The 24,291-nt window shown below is 30.0% G+C and overlaps 2 protein-coding genes across 5 annotated transcripts in view; one reads left to right on the top strand and one right to left on the bottom strand.

Annotated features, from left to right (window-relative positions):
- Positions 1-24,291, bottom strand: part of LOC107438489 (potassium voltage-gated channel protein Shab) — a 137,164-nt gene that overhangs the window by 7,377 nt on the left and 105,496 nt on the right. For 2 of the 4 annotated variants that reach the window (XM_043041864.2, XM_071182475.1), the window contains exons 4-6: positions 14,776-15,636; positions 13,292-13,525; positions 509-1,083 (exon numbers count right to left, since the gene is read on the bottom strand). In XM_043041864.2, the coding sequence (XP_042897798.1) occupies positions 898-1,083; positions 13,292-13,525; positions 14,776-15,636 (1,281 nt within the window). In that variant the 3' untranslated portion in view covers positions 509-897. Of the gene's footprint in view, positions 1-508; positions 1,084-3,066; positions 3,129-13,291; positions 13,526-14,775; positions 15,637-24,291 lie in introns of all 4 variants that reach the window. The other 2 variants (XM_071182476.1, XM_043041866.2) reach the window with 2 other exon arrangements.
- LOC107445576 (tRNA Selenocysteine associated protein) overlaps positions 19,019-24,291 on the top strand; it is a 363,438-nt gene continuing 358,165 nt past the window's right edge. The window contains exon 1 of the mRNA XM_071182478.1: positions 19,019-19,029. The gene's annotated coding sequence lies outside the window, so the exon portion shown is untranslated. The remainder of the gene's footprint in view (positions 19,030-24,291) is intronic.

The following is a 24,291-nucleotide window of genomic DNA, read 5'->3' as shown; positions in this document are numbered from 1 at the left end:
ATTTGGTTCATAACGTGATCATTGTGTTTTGAGACTCTGGCAAACGTAGTATTTGATTATTTATTACTTGTATTTAAAATGCTAACAATACTTGTGTTTACAATTCTAAAGGTGCTAACGCTAACGTAAGATGGTGCACAGCTTGCAACAAGAATAAACAGAAATAAACAAATGGAAAGAGGCCAAATCAGGACTGCCAAAAAAGCGAGTTATTTAAAACCTAGCAGCCCTGTAACCTTTTTTAACAATATATCTATAAATAACTAAAATAAATTTCCACTTGAAACTCACTAGAATTACTTAATAACATTAATATTTTAGGAAATACGGCAGATTTGAGCTCAGAAATTATCTAATCCGTTTAAAAATATCGCCTTGCAGAATAAGCTGTAGTAAGCAATTGCAAACTTTTTAACCGGAACTAGAGCAGGTATTGAGTTCGAGATTGTTATTGTTTACATTTATGTTGAAAACACCATCCATATGAGAGTATTTCATAGGTACTTACTTGATTTTTTAATCTCTGAGGAGCAGTGATAAAGGTACCTTTCTATGCCCATCTTTGAAAGTTAGTAATAACATTAAAAATATCAGAAGAAATACTCCAGAAGAGCTTTTTAAAAATAATTTCAAAATGAATGCAACTCGTTTAAAAATATTTTCCATCCATTTCTTCCAAAAATATCGACGTCTTGAGTTAACGATGTTTAAATTGCACAGAGGAATTGGGAAGCGTTGGATGCTGTTTTAAGTTCGTTCTCAGCGAAAAGCACTTGGATTAAGAACACATTGGACTGATGCTTAAAAAGTTTTACAAAATAGCTTTGAAGAATACTGATGAACAACAAAGAATATTCTTTCCAATACTCAGCAGAGTTAGTCTTGGACAATATTAATTCACTTGAATTTTCGCCATTTGTCGGAAATCATCTCCGAAGATTTTATTCCTTTAATAGATCGCTGATTGTTTGTTCCAATTCTGGAGATAAAATTAATTCTGCATAGAGGAGTGTAAAAGTTCAAAGTTGTTCCATTGTTTGTTAACGAAACGCTTTTATCCTCCAATTCAATAAATTCTTTTACCTAAAATATAAAACAAAAATGAAATGGTATATGTAATCTATATGTTTTTCCTATGTGGCATCATAAACCCGGGTATTTATTTATCTATTGGCAAAACTATACTTATTATTAATTTCGTTAGGATGCCTTTTGTTTTGTGTTTGTTTTGTAAGTAGTGTTGAACAGTATAGTTAGTTAGCACGTTAATTTTTATTTAGAATGATTTTATATTTTTATAGAAATAAAAGCTTAGAAAGCTGCCATATCAAGAAATTGGTGAAGGAACTTGTTTTTTGTTGTTGTTTTTTTGAGCAATAGGATATATTTTATACGATACGCAAGTTAAGAGGTGCGTGAGGAAGTTGTACAGCATCTAATGGAGCATTGGGATGCTATCTTATCTCACGAAAGAGATGTAAATAATTTTAATACTTCTGCTGCCTACTATGTTGAGAGGTACGCGAGGAAGTACTCAAGTTGAGAGGTGCGTGAGGAAGTAGTACGGCATCTAATGGAGCATTGGGATGCTATCCTATCTCATGAAAGAGATGTAAATAATTTTAATACTTCTGCTGCCTACTATGTTGAGAGGTACGCGAGGAAGTACTCAAGTAGAGAGGTGCGTGAGGAAGTAGTACGGCATCTAATAGAGCATTGGGATGCTATCCTATCTCATGAAAGAGATGTAAATAATTTTAATACTTCTGCTGTCTGCTATGTTGAGAGGTGCGTGAGGAAGTAGTGCATCATCTAATGGAGCATTGGGGTGCTATCTTAACTCACGAAAGAGATGTAAATAATTTTAAAACTTCTACTGCCTACTATGCTGAAATGTCTCTTATTCATACTTACGTTAGTTTGTGTGATTTAATGGCTGTCGGACAGATTTTAAATTATTACTAAAATTCAATAAATAAAGAACTTTGACATTATAGCGGAAATTTCTGAAAATAGTTAAAATTGAAATCACAGCACCTCAACAGCTCGTTCAACAGCTAGATGGTGAAAACATTTATTGTTTAAAACTAATAAAGATTTTAGGATTGAAGGAGGGGTTGAAAAATAAGAATATTTAAGCGCAATTGTGCAAATTATTGTAAATAATTTAAATAATATCAAATATTAAATCATGATATTCGTTGTCTTCGAGAAAATTCTTCGGCAGAAAGATTATAAGTTGGCATATCGCAATCTTTACACTAATTATTTTTTTCCTAATTTTTTGTAGCAGTGAGATGAAATGCTCTTATGTATTACGAATATTATTATTTTTTTACTATTTTACTGATTATTTTACTGATCATTTTACTGATTATTTATTTGACTGACACTGATTATTTTACTGATCATTTGTTACTGATTATATCAAACATTGAAATATCAACTTAAAAAAAGTTGTAAAAATGGAAGAATTTATTGAAAATCGAATTTTCATTGTCACTTTTAGGCGTATGACATTTGATATCATTCGGTATATTAGGAGTTGGATTAACTATATAGACACCTTTCTTTAGCAATTTGTTTGTTGACAGAATTTATGAATGTTTATATTGAGCACATATTTAATAATAAACAGCCAGTAATAGATATAAATTTGAATACATACAAAATTTAAAATATTTTAATGTCGGCATTTAATGAAAAGTAGAAATTAATATTCATTTATAATATTACCATTAAAAAATTATAAATAAATTAAAAAAAAATAAAAATATATGAATTGATATAGAAATATTCTAATCATTCATGCAATTTATTCATTACTAAAAGTACATATATTAAATGAGAAGCTTGTGATATAAGTGAAAAAACTCAGTTACTATAGAGATTTAACAAAGAAATAAACTGTAAAATAAAAACGCATAAATTCATAAAATAAATATGTGCAAAAAGTGCAGACAAATATTAATTATAAACAATAGCACACCAGAGTAAGAAAATAATGATGCTGCATGCACAAAGTAAACAAACGTCGAAGCATTCACTAGATTTAAATTTACGAACCTCTTTAAGAAAAAAATGTATAAAAACACAATGTATTCTTTTCAGTGAAGTTCAGCTCCCACCTAGAAAATTTGAGTCATATTGAGTTTAAAGAAAGGAGTCTGAGATTATATGTGCAGCTATGCAAGGTGTAGCTCAATCACCGAACTTAAAATATGTTTTAAACGTCTTCGTTAAAAATGAGGATATTAGAATCTACATATTACCTTAGGAAGAATAAGATTATTTTTTAAATTATCGAAATCTGACGAATCATTAACAAGATCTGCCCCCACAAAGATGGAATATCGAAAAGAAATTTAACTAATAAGACAGTTCATTTTATTTGTCACATGAAACTGAATAACTTTAAAGAACTACTTCCAGCCTCATATGATAGGAAAAACTGGTTTTTGATGATTTGAATCTCACTTTTCTTTTGATTGATCTAGATTACGATTCGTTGAATTTTGATTATGTATTATTTTTTTTTATTCCTTAAATAATTATTTGTAGTACATAATTTGTTAATAACTTTATTTTTGACAATAATCTAAGGTACATATAAAAGTTGGTGAAAGCTAAACACCCTGTTATATATATATTAAAAGATACTGTGATGATGTAAAAAGCAAGGCAAAAAAAGAAGCCAAAAATGACTTAAATTAATAAATTAAATCGATTATTAAATTAAATCGATTATTAAATTTCAGTCTTCAAAACTTCTAAATTCATAAAAAGTTGCGTTTTGCAGAAAAACTATAATTTATGAAGAAATACATTTGTAGCAAGGGAAATATTAGTAATTAATTGATATTTTAGGAAGAATACATACATAGAAAAGAAATTATTAGTGATTGGCAGAGATATATGAGGAAAACTTTTATAGCAACTAAATCATTACTAACTATTTAGAAAACATTTATTACACTTTGTACCTAAATTATTAGTGAGAAGCAAATTTTAGATCATAGCAGGCTAAGAAATTTTTTTTATGGCAACCAAATTATTAGAGAGCGATGAAAAATTATTTAGAAAACATTTACTACGATCAAATTATTAGCAAATGAGAAACAATTATTTAGAAAACATTTATGGAAATCAAATCAATAGTGAGCCACATTTATTTGGGTAACATGTAACCAGTTACCCAAATTAGTAACTGAGTTAAATTAGTAACTGGGAAACAATTATTTAAAAGGACATGGCAATCAAGTCTTAGTGCTTGAGAAAAATTCATTTAAAAATATTTACAGCTAATAACCTTTTTTTTACTTCGATATTTTTAGAGAGGAAAAAACAACAAATGCAGAGTTAAAAATAAGTGAAATCAAGTAAGAAAAAAATTGTGGTAATTGGATACCATTTTGTGTATAAATTGATTTTTTGATTCACTAATAAATTTCTTCTTATTCCATTTTTTCTTTTTATACACTTGCTCCATGAAGAATCATTTGTACTAATGATTGCATTAGCGACAAGCTTTAAATAATATTAAAAAATAAAATGATGATCGCCAATGTTAATGCTCTTGTTGTCCAAACTAACACAAATAAATAACTAATAAGCTTCATTTTAAACTCTTACGGTAGACATAAAAATAAATTTAAGGTTAACGAATTTAAGCAGGCATCTAATTTTTTTTCAATATTTCGTTTAAAAAAATAATCATAATTTATGTATAAAGGGTTTCCATTCTGCTAGAGCAAATAAAAAGCCACGCTATTTTTTCCTTCAAAGCACAGAAAATGACAATATTCTCCCCCTTACAGTCTCAACGCCCCATTGCGGCAAAAAGTTTAACTGATAGTAAAACGATGAGTTAATCGTTTTCTTTTATTACTTTTAATGGGATACCTGCAAGTGACGTAGTGTGGGTATCTCGATCCTGATTGGTTGTGGAAACGTGGCATTTTTTTATGTTAACTGTTCTTTCCATTCTATTTTGAGTAAGCCCGTCAAGTATCAATTCTCTTAAGTGATTCATTCTAAATTCTTTCACAAAGATTATTTCTCAAAGATTTCAATTCTTTCAATATATATTTACACAGAGACTTAACACAAAGACAAGCACGGAGTCATGTGGGACATAAACAAATTATGCATCGAACTTACCAGATGCACAGAACAAAAATATATATCACGGTTACAACAAAATACATAAACAAATAATAAATCTGAGTTAAGTAAAAGAAGTAGACGAGAAGGAATATATTTCAACTAATTCGATGTGCGATACGTCTCTGTATTTAATTAACTTAACGTTAATTAACATTCTAACTTATGCAAAGAAACGCAGCTCAACCAAAGAATATTTGGCTCAACTTCAATACGCCATTTTGCTGATGAAGATTATCTGGCGCTGACGTCATAGGTCACATGTGTGGGTATGGGAGGTCTTTTTCTTGAATTGCAAATACTCAATTGAATTTATGAGGTTCGATGTAAAGCTCTTGATTTTGTTTGGTTCTATAAAAGTTTCTATAAAGCTTTTTTTAAAATGTTGAATATTGAAAAAAATAAAGTGCATTTCTTGGCATCTAAAATAAATTGTGATTTAGTTTAAATATTTTAATTTATCTCTATTTTTCGCATTTTTTTTTCAAAATTTATTTCCACATTGAATAAAATAAATATTTATATGATAGATATGCACCATAAGTTCATATTAACTAATAGAAGTATAAATATGGATGAACAATATTGCTTCGAATTACCGCAAACATAATTTTTCATAAATTATTAATGCAGATTGTTTTCTTTTCTCAGTTTATAGTAGAATTTATCGAATAACAGAATGAAAGTAACGGGACCAGATAAAAAATATGACAGAAACACGAATTCCGGATAATAAAACTGAATTGTTTGAAATAGTTTTGAAATTTCTATGAATGTTCTTATGAAATAAATGGTTAAAACTCCAACATAAATTTACGCCGTCCAATCTCGAAGTTTTTATTGAAACAGAACCTGAAAAACTTAAATTAGAAACAATGAATCATAGAGAAGTATTACTTGTACAAATACATTCGTAATTTATTATATTTGTTATGGAACTTTATTATATTAAACAATTTATTATTTGTAGATAAAACAAAATCGTACGGAATACAGCTATGAATAAAATATGACAGAGACACTAAATTATAAACCATAGAGTGTCAACTATTCAAATCTATAGTATCAATCAACTAATCGTTTTTCTTTCGTATTGCTAGGGGGCGCAGCGTTCTGGAGGGGAGAAAATTTATAAAAAAGAGTCATATTGACTGGAATGTTACAAGTTAATCGTTCTCGCGTATTATCATGCATATAAATAATAATAAATAAATATTTTATGTAATAATGTTATTTCCGAAATAGTGCACTTGGAAAAAAAATCACATTTTTTAAATTTATTTTGTAAGCTAAACAATTTTATGTAGTTGCACAATATACATATTATGGCAATAATGTGTAAGGACTTAAGGCAAAGAGCAATGCAAATTGTTACAATAATTTCGGATAACCTTAATTAGTATTTTTCTTAAAATTCTACATTTCTTTTATTATTTTGATTTTATTGATTATGCATCGAAAAAAAAATTTCCGAGTATTAAAAAGAAAATTATTGAATTTTTTTTTCTTCTCGAGTGTAAGCAGCATATACGCAAAACATGATTGTTGGAAAACTAATTGAGCTTTTGGCTAATTCTAAAAAGATTAGCGTCAAAGATAAACGTCAAAGCGGACTTTGAACTAAATTAATAGAAAAACTGATGGTTTCAAAAAGAATTACAGACAAAAATATAAAGCATTATCTCAAATTTATAAAAGATCAAGATAAAAAGAAAATTAATTGTTCATAACTTTTATTCTTTTGCACGTTTTCTCATAATCCGAGTTCAATCCCGCTTTAGATAAAAACTAAGATGACCAAATCTTTATATGATTGTAGCTGATGAAAAGAAGTTATGAAGTTATCGTGAGAAAGTTGTGAAAAACTAAGGAGATAAATTCACACCCTAATCGACTAATTATTGACCAAGAAGAAAAATGCAATCTAAAATCGGCAAACTGATGAGTGGAGAAAACAACGCGAACTAAAATCGTTAAATTAATGACTAAAGAGAAAAATGTAAACCTAAATCGATTTCCGTGGGAATAGTTTTGTTTAAATGGTCATTATTCAAGAACTATGAATTTCAGAACTGAAACTTGTCTGTTTTAGTCTATTTGATTTAATCGTTTTTAAGGTGTACGGTCACTTAAATTGATAATAAGGAAAATTTAGACTAACTGAATTCATGTTTTTAAATTATTTTATTTTATTGCTATTAAATTTCATTGTTATTCCATTTCATCGTTATTTTTTATTTTTATTAGTTGCGCTCAAGATATGCCACCATAGAAAAAAGGTGACGATATCCGGATGATATGAAAAAAGCAGGAAAAAAAAAGCTATTACCCATTCTCAGTCTGGGGTCCTTATCATCCAATTGAAGGGCATAAAAGATGTAAGCAAAACACAAATGTAAAGATCTGTCAGCTAAGCTTGAACCCTGGTGGTTCAGGGGATTGAGCATTCGCCTTCCAATGAGGTGAATCGGGTTCGAATCTCAGCAATGGCTGGTCGAATGTCGTACCCAGCTCGCACCGATCTCAGTGCTGACGTGAAATATTCTCAGTGGTAGACGGATCATAAGTTAGAGTCCCCTTGCCGTCAGACTAACCATGAGAGGTTTCAGTGGTTTTCCTCTCCATGTAACGCAAATACGGGTTGGTTCCATTAAAAAGTCCTCAGCGGAGACAAATTTCTCCCAATATTTGATGCAGGAGTTCCTCTGTCTTCTGAATTGGATTCGAAATTACAAGGCTACGGAGTTGAACATTAGTAGTCTTAATAATTAACTTAATAATAAACTAGGCAATAATTAACAAATTATTTCACAAGTTTTCTATTAATAATCCAAAAATATATTTCGTAGCTAAAAGGGCCAATTTTGGACATTCATAAACTGAGCCAATGTAAGAGCAAGATTTTTTTTTTTAAAAATAGTCTCTAATGAAAGTAATAAAACTCACAAATAAAAGTAAGAGAATAAAGTTTCAATACGACGATGACTTGATAATATCTTTAACAAGTAAAGGCACAAGTTATGCTTTACTGTGTGAAGAATTTTTTTTTAAAAAGAAAATTTAGTGTTTTGATGCATATCCGACTGAGTTAATCTACTGATCTGATTGTTTCACTCATTAGATTGAAACAGCGCTGTTACTTTAACAGAAAATATATTAAAGTTAGTACTTAAAATATATTTATCTACCTTGCAAATAATTTTTCAAATATTTTAAGGTATATTCGTATGTTTTCTGAAATATTTTTGCAACAAAAAGGCTATTTTCTTACACACAGAGTCTAGGGTATTCCAAATAGCGTTACAATTACAACGCCGATAAATGTTCCTATAAATTTATTGCTTAAATAATCTGATGTCCTTTAATTCAATGATAAAAGTTACGTTGTTAATTTTTTAGCAAAGAAAATTACTTTCCATGAGTAATAAATTAGTAAGTATCAAAAAAGTTCAAAATTAGCTGCAGTAAATATTATGTTCCCACATTTTCGGAAGTTTTCATTAATAGTATAAGTTATAGAAAAAAAAAAGGAAACTTTGTCACACTCTTAAGAATATGTTTTTACGGAGTCAAATGTTTGATTTTACACGTTTCAAAATAGACCTGAAAATTTAAATAACCAGTAGCCAGTAGACTCTAATAACTCAGTAGCCACTTTTACCTCAAACCTAATGAGTCTGTGACCAATACCAATAGGTTCGATTCAGTTAATAGCCACTTTTTTTAGCTCGAGAATTAAATTATATTTTTCAAAAAAAAAAAAATTCCTATTGGAAATAATCTACGGCAATAAAAAGTTAATTCAACAATAAAAATAAGATAAATATGCGACAAAAATTTAGTTAAACATATGGATTTGACTTGGAAAAAAATATCGGCAAGAAAATTCGATGCGCAATTAAAAAATATCAAGAAGAAAAAGCGATGGGAAAAATGACCTGTTGTTTATTTAAGTCGCCACTTTTTATTTTCTTGACTCGCCGCGTGGCGAGTGGTTATTTTCGGTTCAAAATTCATTCTACTTCAAAACTAAATCACTTTGTCATTGGGAATCGATATTTATTTTATTAATATATCTGTGATTACTTAAAAAGAACAAGTTTTAAGGATTATTTTATTCATAATACATATTTTATTTATATTTTCCCCTTAAAGTTAATGACTAACTTCATGAAGGCAAACAAATATATAAAAATATTAAACTTGTGTAATCCACAACATAAACAGTTGGAAGTACACATAAAACGTAAACAAACGTAAATTTTAATTTTTGAAATAATACAATTTGCTGTAGTCAAACAAAAAGGTACTTGCAAGAGAAAGGTAATATAAAAGAAAATTTTGCACGAGCTTAATAATTTTTATTTTCTGTGTAAATTGATTACACACGCCATATTCTGTAGGATTCGATTATGCTAGACGATAAAATTAAATTGTCGACAGAATAAGTTTTTCTTTTTACTTTGTACCATAAGAAATAACTCAGAGAATCTGTAATGAGATTTATGAAAAACAAAAGAAACATTACCTAAAAGCGATGATAATAAAATTTTATAAAAATAAAAATGTCGCCCTAACGCTTTCTTGGTTTTGAAGCGACGATGGCTAAAATCTTTTATGCATTTTACGAACACTCTTATTAAATAATTCTTCACAGTATTAAGAATTCTTTATGCTATTCGAAAGTTTAAATGGAATAGTATTATGTGTAATGGAATATATGAACCCTTTTTGTCGTAATATGTAAAGCCTTTATGCTTATAATTAACTAATTTCAATAAATTTTGCGAAGTTAGGAATACAATACAAGTTAGGATTTTATTACAATAATCAGAATTGTCCTATAAAGAAGAATGTGTAAGTGCAGAAAGGCAAAGGAAAAATTAGGTGATGATGTCAATAAGAAATAATGGAAATATCAAGGAGTCATTAAAGTACTTGAAGTTATATGAATTTAAAGTAGTATTCAATAGTTTGAAATTATTTTTATTGTTGAACGTAAATTAACAGTGCTTTGTTTTTTAATCGTTTAGATGCATACTTTTGTAATGACTGATTTTGAAACATAAAGAGTGAATAAATTTGAGAGTAAATACTACGAAAAAAAACCTAAATATTGGGTCAGTTTCGTGGTACAGAGCTTTTAGTACCCGCTCCATACTGATCTGACGATGGCGTTCGAAAACAAATTGAAAAGTTTAATCGGTTTTCATCTTAAGAGAAGATTTGAGATATTCCTTTCTTCTCTTCTTGTTAGAAATGAACGATTTTGTGTAGAATTCAATTGTTTTAAAGCAAACTTTTTATTTTAAAAATATTTTACAACGCCGTACCGACGATATCTGGAGAAATACACATAGAATCCAAAAAGTTAGAACAATCACATTCAATATTTATTAAAAGCTATTCATTGTTAGAAAACACGATCTTTCACCCCACCCCCTGGAGGCGGTATGGGGAGCAACTTTATAAACTGTTATATTTTACTTCTGATATGGATTCTCCAGAAAAAATAACCCCATCTGAGTTTTAGGTTCAAGCATCTTGCTTATCAGTTGGCAGTGTAACCGAGAAAATTGAAAAAGGTACAAACTGTTTAAAAAGGTGGTAACTCGAAAGCCATCATATTGAAAATAAAAGTAAATAAAACTAAAAATATTGAGGTATTTTTTAGAGGAAAAAAATGAAAAAATCTATAAATTTCTTTTCAATGTGTCTATTTTTATCCTCTTAAATGAGAGAGAATCCAAATCTGCAATAAAAGGAGAATCCGAATCTGCAATAAAAAAATGGGGGTTTATTGTTAAGATTTCAAGAGATGCCCTCACCCCACTCTTAAGGGGTGGGATTGAATGATCGAGTTCTGTATATTTTGATAGCTTTTGAAAAATGTTGAATGTGTCTAGTTTAACTTTTTGATCCAATGTATATGTCTCGAGATATTTGACAGTTTTCAAATTTTTTTTTACACCCTGTTTAGTCTTTTCACTATACGTAGGCTAGACAGCATAACGTAGACATAATTTCTATCATAATAGTTTTTACCTTTCAGAAGTTAAGGGATGTCAGTCGAACTCGTGAGAGTAGTCAATATATGATGGACTTATTATGAAACAATCTCCATAATCATCTATTCAAAATTGAAATTTCGCATAATATATTAAGACATTATGTGAAATATCCATAATGTATTAAGACATTCTAAAATTAAAATTTTCATAATAGAGCGTTTATGTCAGTCTTATATTTATTAGTTTTAATATTTTTCTTCTAAATGTAGCTCTTAAATCATCAAAAATACGAAACCCAAAATTATTTACAGGAAATTTAAGTTTATATTACGCCATCAATATTCCCATTTTCAATCAGAATACATTTCACTAATGTGGTGATTGCTCCATCTGCCTAGCGTTGTCTATTTCGCATCTGATTTCAATCGCAGTTTGTGAATTGAACCCTAGACTATAATAGTTTGGTCCTTGCTAGGCTTTTACAGTAATTATCATTCTATTTTACGCCAAGAAAATGCCGCATAAAATTCTGTAACCAAATAAAAATTTACCATACTTATTTTGCAACGGAATTCAGATACGTTATGTATTTTGATTTCGGTTGTAAAGTTTAAATTTTTTTTAAATATATTTAAATTTAAAAATTTGTTCTACATTTAAAATTCTACAATTAAGAAAGAAAAAAGTCGTATTGTTTCAAACATGAAGTCTCATTGGTACAGCGGATAAACATACTACTACAGAGATACTAGATTCAGAACTCACGTTAACTACAGATGTATTTTAATGATTAAAGTCTGGCAAGACGTGAAAATGGGCGTATGTGTTTGAGCGCTTGAAACATGTCGATTATTAGTTCCAATTTGTATATTTTTGAAGCGAATGACGTTTTTATTCCAGTATTATCTTATCGCTTTAGTTTCTCGGGATTATACAGATGTACTTATTTTTATATGTTTCTTAATAATCTTGTTATCTATTTATTAGTAATTTTAAAATGTCTACCGTGTTTTTTTTTTTGAATAAATAATTGTTATAAATAATGTAGCAAATGATTAATTTGTTTAAAACAAAAAACTTACTTTGAATGGATCAGATGACAGTAGTGTCCGATTATCATAAAAAATAATCGAGAAATTTAAAAAATACGGAAAAAGGAGAATATTTAAATAGATATGATAAATAATAACACACAAATATTTATTTGGTCAATATTAGTTTCGAACCGATGTTTTTGTGGATAAGAGCTGCATATACTCCTTCTGTAGTAAGTGGAATTTTTATGCAGTGCAGGAATTTAATTTTTTTAAATAATATTGAACAAAAAAAATGGAATAACAATAATTATTTAAGTAATACACAGTAAGTAATACAATATATTAAGTAATACAGTTTTGTTGTTGTTAATATTAGTCTTATAATCATACTAAATAACAGGCACACTTATCCTTCGTACCACATGCTTAAAGTATTTTTTTTTTAAATGTAGAACAAGGTTTTTTTGAAAAAACCATATTGATCTACTTTTTTTAAAGAGCCATACTGATCCACTTTTTTTTAAAGAACCATATTGATCCACTTTTTGAAAGAAGCATACTGATCCGCTTCTTTGAAAGAACCATACTGATCCACTTTTTTTTAAAGAACTCTACTGATCCACTTTTTTGAAAGAACCACATTGATCCATTTTTTTTAAAGAACCATACGGATCCACTTTTTTTTGAAAGAACCATACTGATCGACTTTTTTTGAAAGAACCATACGGATCCACTTTTTTTGAAAGAATCATACTGATCGACTTTTTTTTGAAAGAACCATACTGATCCACTTTTTTTAAAGAACCCTACTGATCCACTTCTTTTTTAAAAGAATCACACTGATCCGCTTTTTTGAAAGAAACATACTAATTGCTTTTTTGAAGAACTATACTGATCTTTTCTTTCAGCATTGAACAATTCTGTTCACTTGAGTTGATAGGTTTTGAAGACATAGAAATTATGTTTAAGTGCAATAGAATTAAAGAAATAAATATTAAGAATGGTCCTTGCGAAAAACTGTATTATACTCACTACTTCTGCCCGTCAAGCACACAGGAGCAAGGTAAACTGACTGCTTACCTGAGGTTTGATTGGTTGTAACTCATCAATATGTTGGGGCAGATCCAGAGTGTTGTTGGCGCTGGGATTAACCACACCCGGTGCTATATCCACCACACTCGGCAAATTCTGAGCTTTGCCATCGTCTGCAGCCCCATTTGATAGTCTCTTGAAAGCATGATCGTGGTTACGGTAACATCCCGTGCCAGTTGTCGTAAACCGCGAAGAATCTTCCTCAACACTGCCCGTATCAACCTAAAACAATTATGTGGATGGATTTTATTTTGTAATAGCAATCAATGAGTATCACCTTTTAATTAGACGGGAGTTTGTAAACTTGAAAACATTAGTTATTCTAGAAGTCAGAGAAATTAGTATTTAAATTACCATTTTGTAATTAGTTTGCAGTACTAGCGCTTCTTATAACATTTTTTATTTTAACAGATCCTGGTAGAAATTCTTGGAAGCAAGGATATTTTTAATAATTTTCTTTTATGTTACACAAATTAAGGCTTGTTTCATTTCCAGAATTTGCATTTGTCTGAATTTCAATGAGTTTTTACCCTTCCCGATTTGGTTCATAACTGAAAGATCGTAATACATTTTAACCACAGATCTATTTTGTAAATAAGAGCTAATCTAAACGGCTAATTTAAAAAGAGACGAAATTATTAAAATGATATAAAAGTTCTAGTTTAAATTTATTTGTTACATTTATTGCAACAAAGCAGTTAAACCAGAATAATTAACAGTCGAGAAAAGTTTACTTATAAATTATGCCAGCAAATTTGAATTGTATCTATAATTTCTCAATTAGAAATGGAAAAAAAAATGTCCTAAATCAGAACAATTTATAAACTAGAGCAGGTTGCCTGTTAAAACCTCTGTTCTTATAGATAAGAACGCTTCTGGCTAATTAGGAAATATTTTATTATCACTCGTTAAAAGATAAGCATTTAAACAAAAAGAAGATGAAAATATGTGCTTTTATGAAAAATTATGATCAACTACTAAATAACATTTGCAATAAATTACCACGAAAATTTCAATATTAAAAGTTTCTTGTGAAATTGCACAATTTGCCTTAAGCCTTTATGTCAACGATTATTGTGTTTGTTCTAAGGAACTACCAGCAATTTTCCCATCGCATCATACGCATTCATGTACATATGTTCTGTGCACAGCAAAGCATACGTACATAAAAATATCAGATACAGACGGAGCTCATGCAAAACGCAAGTACGTGAATGAACGAGGTTCCATTGGGTACATATGAACAGTCCTGAAGTACTGGTAAATTCCGATTAAAATTACCTTACGATACATTAAGTTTTAAATAGTTAGATGGCAAGGGATAACTTTGATTGTAAATTTGAAAAAGTATCTTGTAGAAATCTCTCTCAAGTAGGTTATTGTTGACATGAGAGTTAAGTAAGTATATATATTGATCCTGCAAATAAATTTTTATGTAAGCCATAGCAATAAAAAATAAAATTGTATCTTACTTGGCTGACATTCCGCTGTGTATCCACCAGAACATCAATCAAATCCATGCTTTGAGCGAAAACATCTCGAAGATTCACATTGCCGAATGTCACAATACTGCCATTCCTTCGAGCTTTCTCGAATGCCTCTCTCCGTTTAATCGCCTTCTCTCGCCTCATCTGGTTCTTGTAGAATTCGGCAAAATTGTTCACTATAATGGGAATGGGCAGAGCGATGACAAGCACGCCGCATATGCAACACACCGTTCCTACCACTTTCCCCAATGGAGTGGTGGGACAAATGTCCCCATAACCTACTGTGGTCATGGTAATGCTAGCCCACCAAAATGTCTCTGGAATGCTCGTGTATCTAGTGTCTGGCTCGTCTTTCTCGGCAAAGTAAGCCAAACTTGAGAATATCATCACACCAATCGCCAGAAACAGCATAAGAAGTCCTAGCTCTTTATAGCTGTTACGTAGAGTGAAGCCCAAACTTTGTAAGCCAGTGGAATGTCGCGCCAGTTTCAGGATTCGCAAGATCCTCATGATTCTGAAGATCTGCACCACACGCCTGACATCTTGGAAGGACTCTGAGCTGTTGTTGGTTTCGATGAGGAACAATGATATGAAGTATGGGAGTATGGCTAATATGTCAATGACGTTCAATGCGCTTTTGAAGAACTTCCATTTATTGGGGGCTGATAGGAACCTTAGCAAATATTCCAGAGTAAACCACGTGATGCAGACGGCTTCGACAATACTCAGTTCAGGGTTATCGGTGGGGTTTCCTTTCTCGTCTTCTCCTTGCAGCGATGGCAGAGTGTTTAATGTCAATGCTACTGTTGATAGAACTATGAACAATACTGATATCACGCCAACAATCTGAAAAGATTATTTCATTTACTGGATGAACTTACTAACCAGAAAAAAAGCGAAAGAAAAAGAGAAGCAGAAAGAAGTAAAGAATGCAAAGAGTTTGAATTCAATTATCCTCTAACGTTTCAATTTCGTTTTTCATGATCGTAATTAGCTTGAATGAAATAATTTTATGTGTTTTTCTTTTACTTTTCTCTTTAAGGAGTGAAGCATGAAGTTACTTTTATTTTACTATATAAGGTTGCTTATTAAGTAGATGGCACTAATTTTTATTTGAACAAGATGAGAGCAATATTTTTTTTTATCAATATTTAAGATTTAAAAATTGAAAAATAAATGTCTTTTATGGAAAATTTTAATTTTGCAGTAAAAGTAGTAAAATTGAAACTATAAAGCATACTGAGAGCGAAAACCTGGATCTTTCAATACATTTTAGTCTAAATCTTAGTTATTTAATTTTTGTTCGTCAATACCTTATGCGTCAGAGATGTCGGTCATATTTCAATTCATGTACAATTAGTTAAAATTTTTTTGTTTAAACATAGAGGATCCTTAAATTTTGTTCATGTTAATTAAAAATTTAAGATTTTTGTTTTCTTTTTAAACAAAACGAGGTTCTTCTTGAATTTTTTTCGCTACTTTGAAACACATGCATTTGATAGTTACCATAGTTTCAGGTTTCAGACATGTAACCTTTCTTCTTAAATGTCAAATATGCGTGTATTTTTCTAAAAATTCATGCAGCAATGAAAAAAAACCATGTTTAATCACAAAAGAGTCAGATTTTATGCCTTTTTCCCCCTGTAATTTGTAACAAATGTCAATCATTTGAATGCTATTAAATAAAAATTAGTCAGAATTTCATTCCAGGTTAACTTTAGTACCCAATAATTACTCAAAATTATCAATCAGTTGAATGAGTTAAAAATTATCAATAGTTAAATTTCTCCAATATTATTAATAATTTAAAAATGAAAGTTAAAAATCTTCAAAAAAAAAAAAAAAAGGAATAAAAGAGACTACCAGAATTCTTTTTGCATTTAAGCTATTAAATAGCTCTCAGAACAAGCATATTCCTCAAAATAAACATTTAATAACAAGAAATACGCAAAAATTAAATCCTAAATTTAGTAAAGTATTCAACTCCTAGAAAATTTTTGTAGTAAAATATTTATACCTAATGGTTAACACAACATAACATAATAGTTGTATTTTATCACAAAGGTCGCCCACTTGTGTATTTATGTAATGGTTAAGCCATTAATCTATTAAAAGGTGCTTTTAACTGTTTCAATGTCTTACGTTTTAGAACACAAAAAAAGCTATCGTTTTTTATAATTTAAAAATTGCTGTTATATGTTTTAGTTCATTATGTTTTATAACTATGAAAAAAAAAGTTTTATTTCAAAAATGCAAAATAAATTTAAAAAGGATTGTAAAATAATAAATAGTTGTGTCTATTCTACAAAAAAATATTTAGCTAAGCCTTATTTTTAGTTTAAATGTATTCGAAATAGTCAAACGATCCTTTTTTAAATTTTCAAAAATATTAAAAATTTTCGCTTGCCTTCTTGGTAAAACATTTCTACTACTTCTCAGTAATAATTATAAATGGCGATTGCTAATGGTGCTTGCAAATCTATATTTGTTAAAACGTTAATAAACATTAAACGTCGAAGAGAAGTGCCTTTCGAGGAGAACATATTTTCTTCAGATTCTTTTAAAGTCGTAAAAAGATTTTGGAAGGCAGTAAAAAAATGCAATAGCATGAAATATTTGGAGGAAAGCTTTATTAATATTTTAAAAGCATTTTCGATCTCGCATATGGTTTTAAGGCCAGCACTTCCGATAACCATCAACACGTTTTTAATATCCTCGTGGTTGGGAGTTGGTGAAAAAATTAATAATCTGACGCGAAAGAAATAGCCTGTTTCATTTAACGCATCATATGAGATTAAAAAACTGAGGACCTTTTCGAGCTCTCTCATTCATCCTAATAGATATTTCCAACCATCCTAACATACTGGTATAACATACTTAGCTATCTCATGCATCCTAATAGATATTTTTATTTATTTTATATTTTATACCCCCGTCGTTGAGCAGCCGACCCAATTTTTTGATTTACGACTACTAATGTTCAACTCCGTAGCCTTGTAAATTTGAACCCAATCCGGAAGACAAGGGAACTCTTGAATCGAGTATTGGGAGAAATTTGCATTCGTAGAGGACTTTTTGATGGAACTAAACCGCATTTGCGTTACATGGAGAGGAAGACCACGAGAGCCTTCCACGGTTAGCCTAACGGCAAGGGGACTCTAATCCATGATCCGTCTACCACTGAGGATATTTCACGTCAGCACTGTGGTCGGTGTTAATCGGATGTGGAATTCATATTGATTAGCCATCGCCGGGATCGAATCCCGGTTCACCTCATTGGAAGGCGAACGCTCTATCCCCTGAGCCATCGCGGCTCTGTATTTTTATTTATTGTGAAATAATATTTAATATGGATCTATTTTGCAGATTAATACATATAATAAAAACATTTTCAATCTCAAAAGTGGTTTACAGGTTTAGCACTTCTGATAACCGCCTATGTTCTTTATAATATGCCGTCGTTAATATTGTTACGACTTTATAAATATGTGTATAATTTTGTGAATATTCTTTTGTTATGAGGCTAAATATCTCCGACGGACCCTAAATAATAAATGCAGTAAGAAAAATTGCAAGGAAATAGCATGATTCTAATACAATTTAGAGAGGAAATAACGTCTATTGTACTTTGTATGGAATGCTCAATTTCTCGACAATCTTAGTGACTCAACGATTATTTTGGCAACAAAATGATAGTTCAGGGAACTTTGAGTTTCAAAGCGAGTTTAAATATTTACTGATTTATACGAGAATCGTGTAGAATAATCTCGAAAGTTACGGGATTTTGTCTCTAAACACATATAAATTGGAGTGTGCCTCGTCATAGAGTAGTAGTTTGTGAAAGAGCAACGTGATTCTGATCAGGGCGAGATTAATCCGAAAATTTTTTAGTGTAGAAAGCAACCAGACACAAGTGGTAATAACCAGGACTGTCGGGTCTCAATTTTAACAGAGGTACACTTTTTTGATAATGAAGTTTATGATCATAACGTTATTCATTATGAATATTTTTTAATTCTTTCCATTTTTTGTAAATACTTTTCCTTCTTGTAATTTTCGTTTCCCTACTTGTAAATATGTCTTGTACTTTTCTATACATTCAATTATTTGTTACTTATTACCATGGCAAAGTGCCATTCTTTTTTCTCTTCCTTAACATGTGCCAGTATTTGTTGCATTTTATGTAATCTGTCTATTGTTTTTGCTTATGTTCTCATTACAGGATGAATGGAAAAAGGACCATTAATGGTCTCAGGAGCCCAGCTAGACCAAACAGATCAGACCAGACAGAGTAGTAGTTTGTTTGTGACTGCAGTATTGTATACTGACCTGAATTTACTTATTGACCCCTTCCAGGATTTGTAGCCTGTGTTTTGCTGTATTACGCAGTCGTTTGTGCTTTAACCGAGGGCTGTAAATTGATGAAATTACTGGAAGTTTCTACTAATAAGATTTTTGAAGTCTTAAGGACACTTTCATTTATCGCCAATAGAAAAATTGTTTTAAATTGTAATTGTTTCGCAGTGAGGTTAAAAATCTGATGATTCTACTGAATCTTTCCATCCATCCTAATAGATTGTTTCATCTATCATAATAAAATCGATGTAATCCTCTTGATCTGTCTCATTCATCCTAATGCATATCTTTATGTGGATGTCTCACCCTCTAATTGTTTTACATTGAGATTAAAAACCTGATGATTCTCTTGAACCTTCTCATCCGTCTTAATAAATATTTCCACTAATCAAACTAAAATCGATGTATCCTGATCTCCATCATCCATCTTAAATATCTTTATGTAATTGTTTTAAACTGTAATTTTTTCACAATGTGATAAAAACTTGAGATCATTCTTACTTTTCCCATTCATCCTAATATAAATTTCCCTCTATCATAACAAATTTGTTGTATTCTCCTGATCTCTCTTTACCATCCTAATAGATATCTTTATGTACGAAATAATGTTTTACACAGAGAATTAGTTCACACATTCTTACAAAGATTTGTGTGATATCTCAAATTGCATTTAGCCTGAAATTTCAGGCTCAAAGTGGGAGAGTTCTAAAAAAATAAAAAAATCTCAATTTTGAATTTTTTGTAACTTGAGTTTTCTATAGCAAGGCAGAATGAAAGCCGGAAAATAATTTGTTTTAATTGTATTTTTATATTAAAAATTTAACGATATATGTATTTTGTTACAATCGGTGCTGAATGGAAGCAAAATTTAAAAATTAATATCATGAGCCATATGTTTTTTTTTGCTGAATCAATAAGAGTGTTTTAAATTTAATAATCAATTCAAAAATTTACAAATGCGCTCAGAAAACAGCTATTCATATGAAAATTTATAAATGCTTATAATTTTGGACAGTAACAATGTTTACGATACTTCTTTAGAATAAAATAAATTAAAATCGATATCTCACAAGATGTGATGCAACAAGGACCAAAATATGTTGAATAAAGTGAATACTTCAAAATAGTTAATACTTTAAAATGTTGAATAATATCAGGTTACAATGATGTTTGTTAATGGAATAAGGATCATTAGCAGCATACAATGCATTAAAAATTTAAGTCTCTTTTCAGAAACAGGAAGGAAGTATAAAGGACATATTAGTTTGTCAGTAATTCAATACAAGATGTAACATTTTGCTCAAGTCATTCATTATTGATTCATGTCAAAACGTCTTATACTTAATGATTCAGAACTTGAAGGGAAAAAAAAAGAACCGATTGACAAAAGATAGTTCTGTTTTCGATTGATATCGATTAATACTTAAGTTTTAAAAGAGATGACAGGTAAAAAATGAATAAATAAAAAAAAAAAACTAAAATAATTGATGGATATATTGTTAACGTGAAGGCTTGTCAAACCATTAAATGTAAAAAAATCGTAGTGTGGTGTTCGGTAAAATCTAAAATAAGTCAATGAAAATAAAAGTAATGTTTTGATGATTAATATGTAAGTTCTTGTAAAAATAAATTACTATATTTTTGGAGACAGGCATGATTGCTCGAGAGATAGAACGCTCACTAAGTCACACTTGATAGTCACCGAGTCGAGAGATAAAATGCTCACTGAATCACCCTGATAGTAACTTAGTCGAGGGATAGAAGTGAGTCGCTTCATAGGGTGGTGAATTAGGTTCAAATCGTAAGTTATGGCTCGGCTTTTTCATAGTGGCTCCTTGCCAACGAGTAACCGTGGTGGAATTTCTTAGTTTTTCTCTTCTTGTAACGCAAATGTGGGTAAGTCAAATATTCTCCCCGAAGTTTAAAAATTTGATCCAAGAGTTCCATTGTCTTCTGAGTTAGATTCAAAATTACAAGGCTACGGAGCTGATAATTGATATAGCCGTTAATCTAATATAGATCGCTAGAGTTAAAATATCTTTGCTGAACTGATGATAGCATAACCTTAAAAATTATAAGAGCTTGATCGGTTAACTTTGTTGCAAATCCTTAATTCCTAAATGCACACATCGTGTGTTTTATAAACATTGATCATAATGTATATATTTAAAATTTTACTCAAAAAACCTTTAATGGAGATTGGTAAAGAAAATATATCGAAATTCAGAATGGCCAAAGAACGAACGTGGTAAAATGGTTCTATATGAATGCTTTTCATAGTTTATGAAAACTGCATTCTGCGTGTTTCTTAATGACTCAAATTTTTACCTCGGAAAATTTTTTTTAAACGTCTCTAACATTGAAAAGATAATTAAATCATTCTTCAATGGTGCATAGTTCAGTGACTCACAATATGCTTCAATTAAAAATGGATTGTCAAATTTTTATTACTGTTTTTCTTAACTAAATAATTATTTGTCACACGTATAGTTACAACGTATAATCATGAGTTGAGCTTTCGGTGAGGTTTCTATCAGTAAGGACGATGGTTCATCTTGTAACTCCCAGACAGATTCTGTTTAACTCAATTGTAAGCTATATATTTCAAGATCACGAATTCTAAACTACATATTTCAAGGGCGAACATTTAAAGACATGTAAGCAATTTATTACTTTTATGTAAGCTATTTATTCCTACTATAGATTTGTTGAATGTAGAGGATATTTGTTGAGTATTCTATAATAACCATCGATAAAATCTTTTTTTATTGCAAAGTTGTGAGGTGATGTAATTCAATAGGATGTAATAAAATATATTTTTTGGTCAGGAATTGCTTTGAATTAATTTTGATTTTATAAGGAAACTATTTATTCTCATAAATTCCTATTGATTTTTTTTCACCATATGTAGATGAATGCAGCTTTAAAATTATTTAAATAGCTTTGAAATTATGTCGCTTTGTTGGTAATTGGTCGAATAGTTTTCGAACATTATTTGTTTTACCATTTAAAATTAGATAGTTTAAAAAGAGATAAAAGAGACATATAATTTGCTAGCTTAAAATTTTGCCCCCGTTATCGACTTCAATGGAAAATAATGAATGATTTTCTTTTCGAATGGAATCTGTGAATGAACAAGTTTTAAAATTGTGAAATTTTTTTTTATTTGCTTAAATTCCAAGGGAAAAAAAGGGAAAAAATGTTTATCTGACAAAACTATTGGGATTATAGATTTTCCGGACTATTGTTACATAATTTGAGCATGGAAAATTCGAATTAATTCAAACAAAAAGAAAAACAAGACGATATTTTAGAGAAAGAACGTTTCCTATGTGCCTGATTGTGTAGCTAAAAAAATCATGTCCCCTAATAAATAAGTATATTTTTGGTTGAATTCTTGAACTATTTAAACTGCATCGTTATGCATAAAAATCCGATCATTGGAACAAAAGTTATGTATACTGTATCTTTTGTTCTGTACTGTAAAAAGGTTATATGAGTTCATTATGATAGGGAGGTATGGAAAAGAAAAATAAACAAGGGTTCTCTTGTTTAATATTTCGAGAAAAACACAGAAAGCAGTGAACCAAGAAAAGTTCTTGTGCCAATAAAAAGAAGTGCAAAAACATTAGAAATGGAAGAAAGTAAATAAGAAATGTGTAGCACATGCAGGTGCTGTCGCTCATTCTGCTCATTCCCATTGGTGTTAGTTAACAGATTAGTTAGCTGAAAGTGCTGCTGAAAAGCTCAGCTCAAGAAGAGGAAGAGAAATGTTAGTTAATAAGAAGAGAAAAAAAATATACCAGTAAATTAGAATGGAAACACATATAATAGATAACTGTAAAGTTATGTGCAGTAAAATAATATGTAGACAAAATTATACAGGATGTTCACAAAAGCCTGTATTCACCCTATTAACTGTGATGTCAGAAGGGCCATTCTCACTGAATGCGTTCCACGTACTTGCGATCGCCAACGAGGGAAAACGAGAAATTTATTAAAAAAAAAATTGTTCCCGCTAAAAACTCATCCATTAGGTCCTCAATTTTTCTCGACGGCAATCGGATGTGCGTGAACCGCATGCGAGGAGAATGGCCCCTAACGATAAAGTGAATATGTGCTAAGATGAGATCGCTTGCAGTGCCATCTGGTGGAAAATTGGTGACTAGGCGTTTCTATCTCAAGAACTGCATGAGATAAGAAAGAAATGTGAGGGAAGTTGTTGATCATCATTGATTTAGTACGAATAGTTATTTTGAGAACATTATTGCAAAGAAAAGAACGTTTAAAACATAAATTTGCTACATAATGACTGGGCAATTTTAGAGATTAAAGAGGAAAAAATATGCCTTTATTTTCAACGATTTTAAATTTTTTGCATTGTATATCGAAAATGGTATCTTGTTGTTTGTTTTAGCACTGTTCTAACTAAATCGAAGATGCTCTAAAACTTTGTAACACACTGTTTCTTGAGGCATTGACGCTAAGTCCGTAGTTTAAGACCACTATAAGAGGTTTCATCTCATGTGCATAGCCACTTTATTTCACCTAGACACCACTTTTATATATTTAGCTGTAGACGATTGAAAGTTAAAAAGAGTGAATACAGAGTAAAGTAAGCGCCACAAAATACACTGAAATAAAGAGCAATTAAAGCAAACAATAAGTGCTCTTAATCTTACAGAAACATAAATGCATTTCATTTTAATACTTAGAAAATGAATGAAGCTAAAGCAAATTTCATAACAATAAAATTTCAGAAATAAGTAAAATACACAATGTCTGAAGAAAAACAGGGATATTAAAACCCAATAAGTACTAAGAATATGTTACAAAAACTTGTTATTATTATAAAAATTAATGCAAGATTTTACCCTTAAAATTATGCAACTTCATGTCAATTTTTACCTTATTATTTTTTAGTATTAAGGGATAGAATAACTATAAACATTTTTATGAAGAGAAAGAATATAAATTTCATAATAATAAATGTAAATTTGTTTTAAAACGATCATAGTTTTTATTATACCATGAATTAAACGACATATATCAGTTTACTAAAAGTTTGTAGGTGAATAAAATAAATTATTAATTTAAGATTTATTTCGCATAAAGTCAAAGTAGGACAACACAGAATTAAGTTGT

The sequence above is a fragment of the Parasteatoda tepidariorum genome, chromosome 6, assembly GCF_043381705.1.
Source record: "Parasteatoda tepidariorum isolate YZ-2023 chromosome 6, CAS_Ptep_4.0, whole genome shotgun sequence".
In the NCBI taxonomy this organism is placed as follows: Eukaryota; Metazoa; Arthropoda; class Arachnida; order Araneae; family Theridiidae; genus Parasteatoda; species Parasteatoda tepidariorum.
This window is presented reverse-complemented; position numbering and strand designations above follow the sequence as displayed.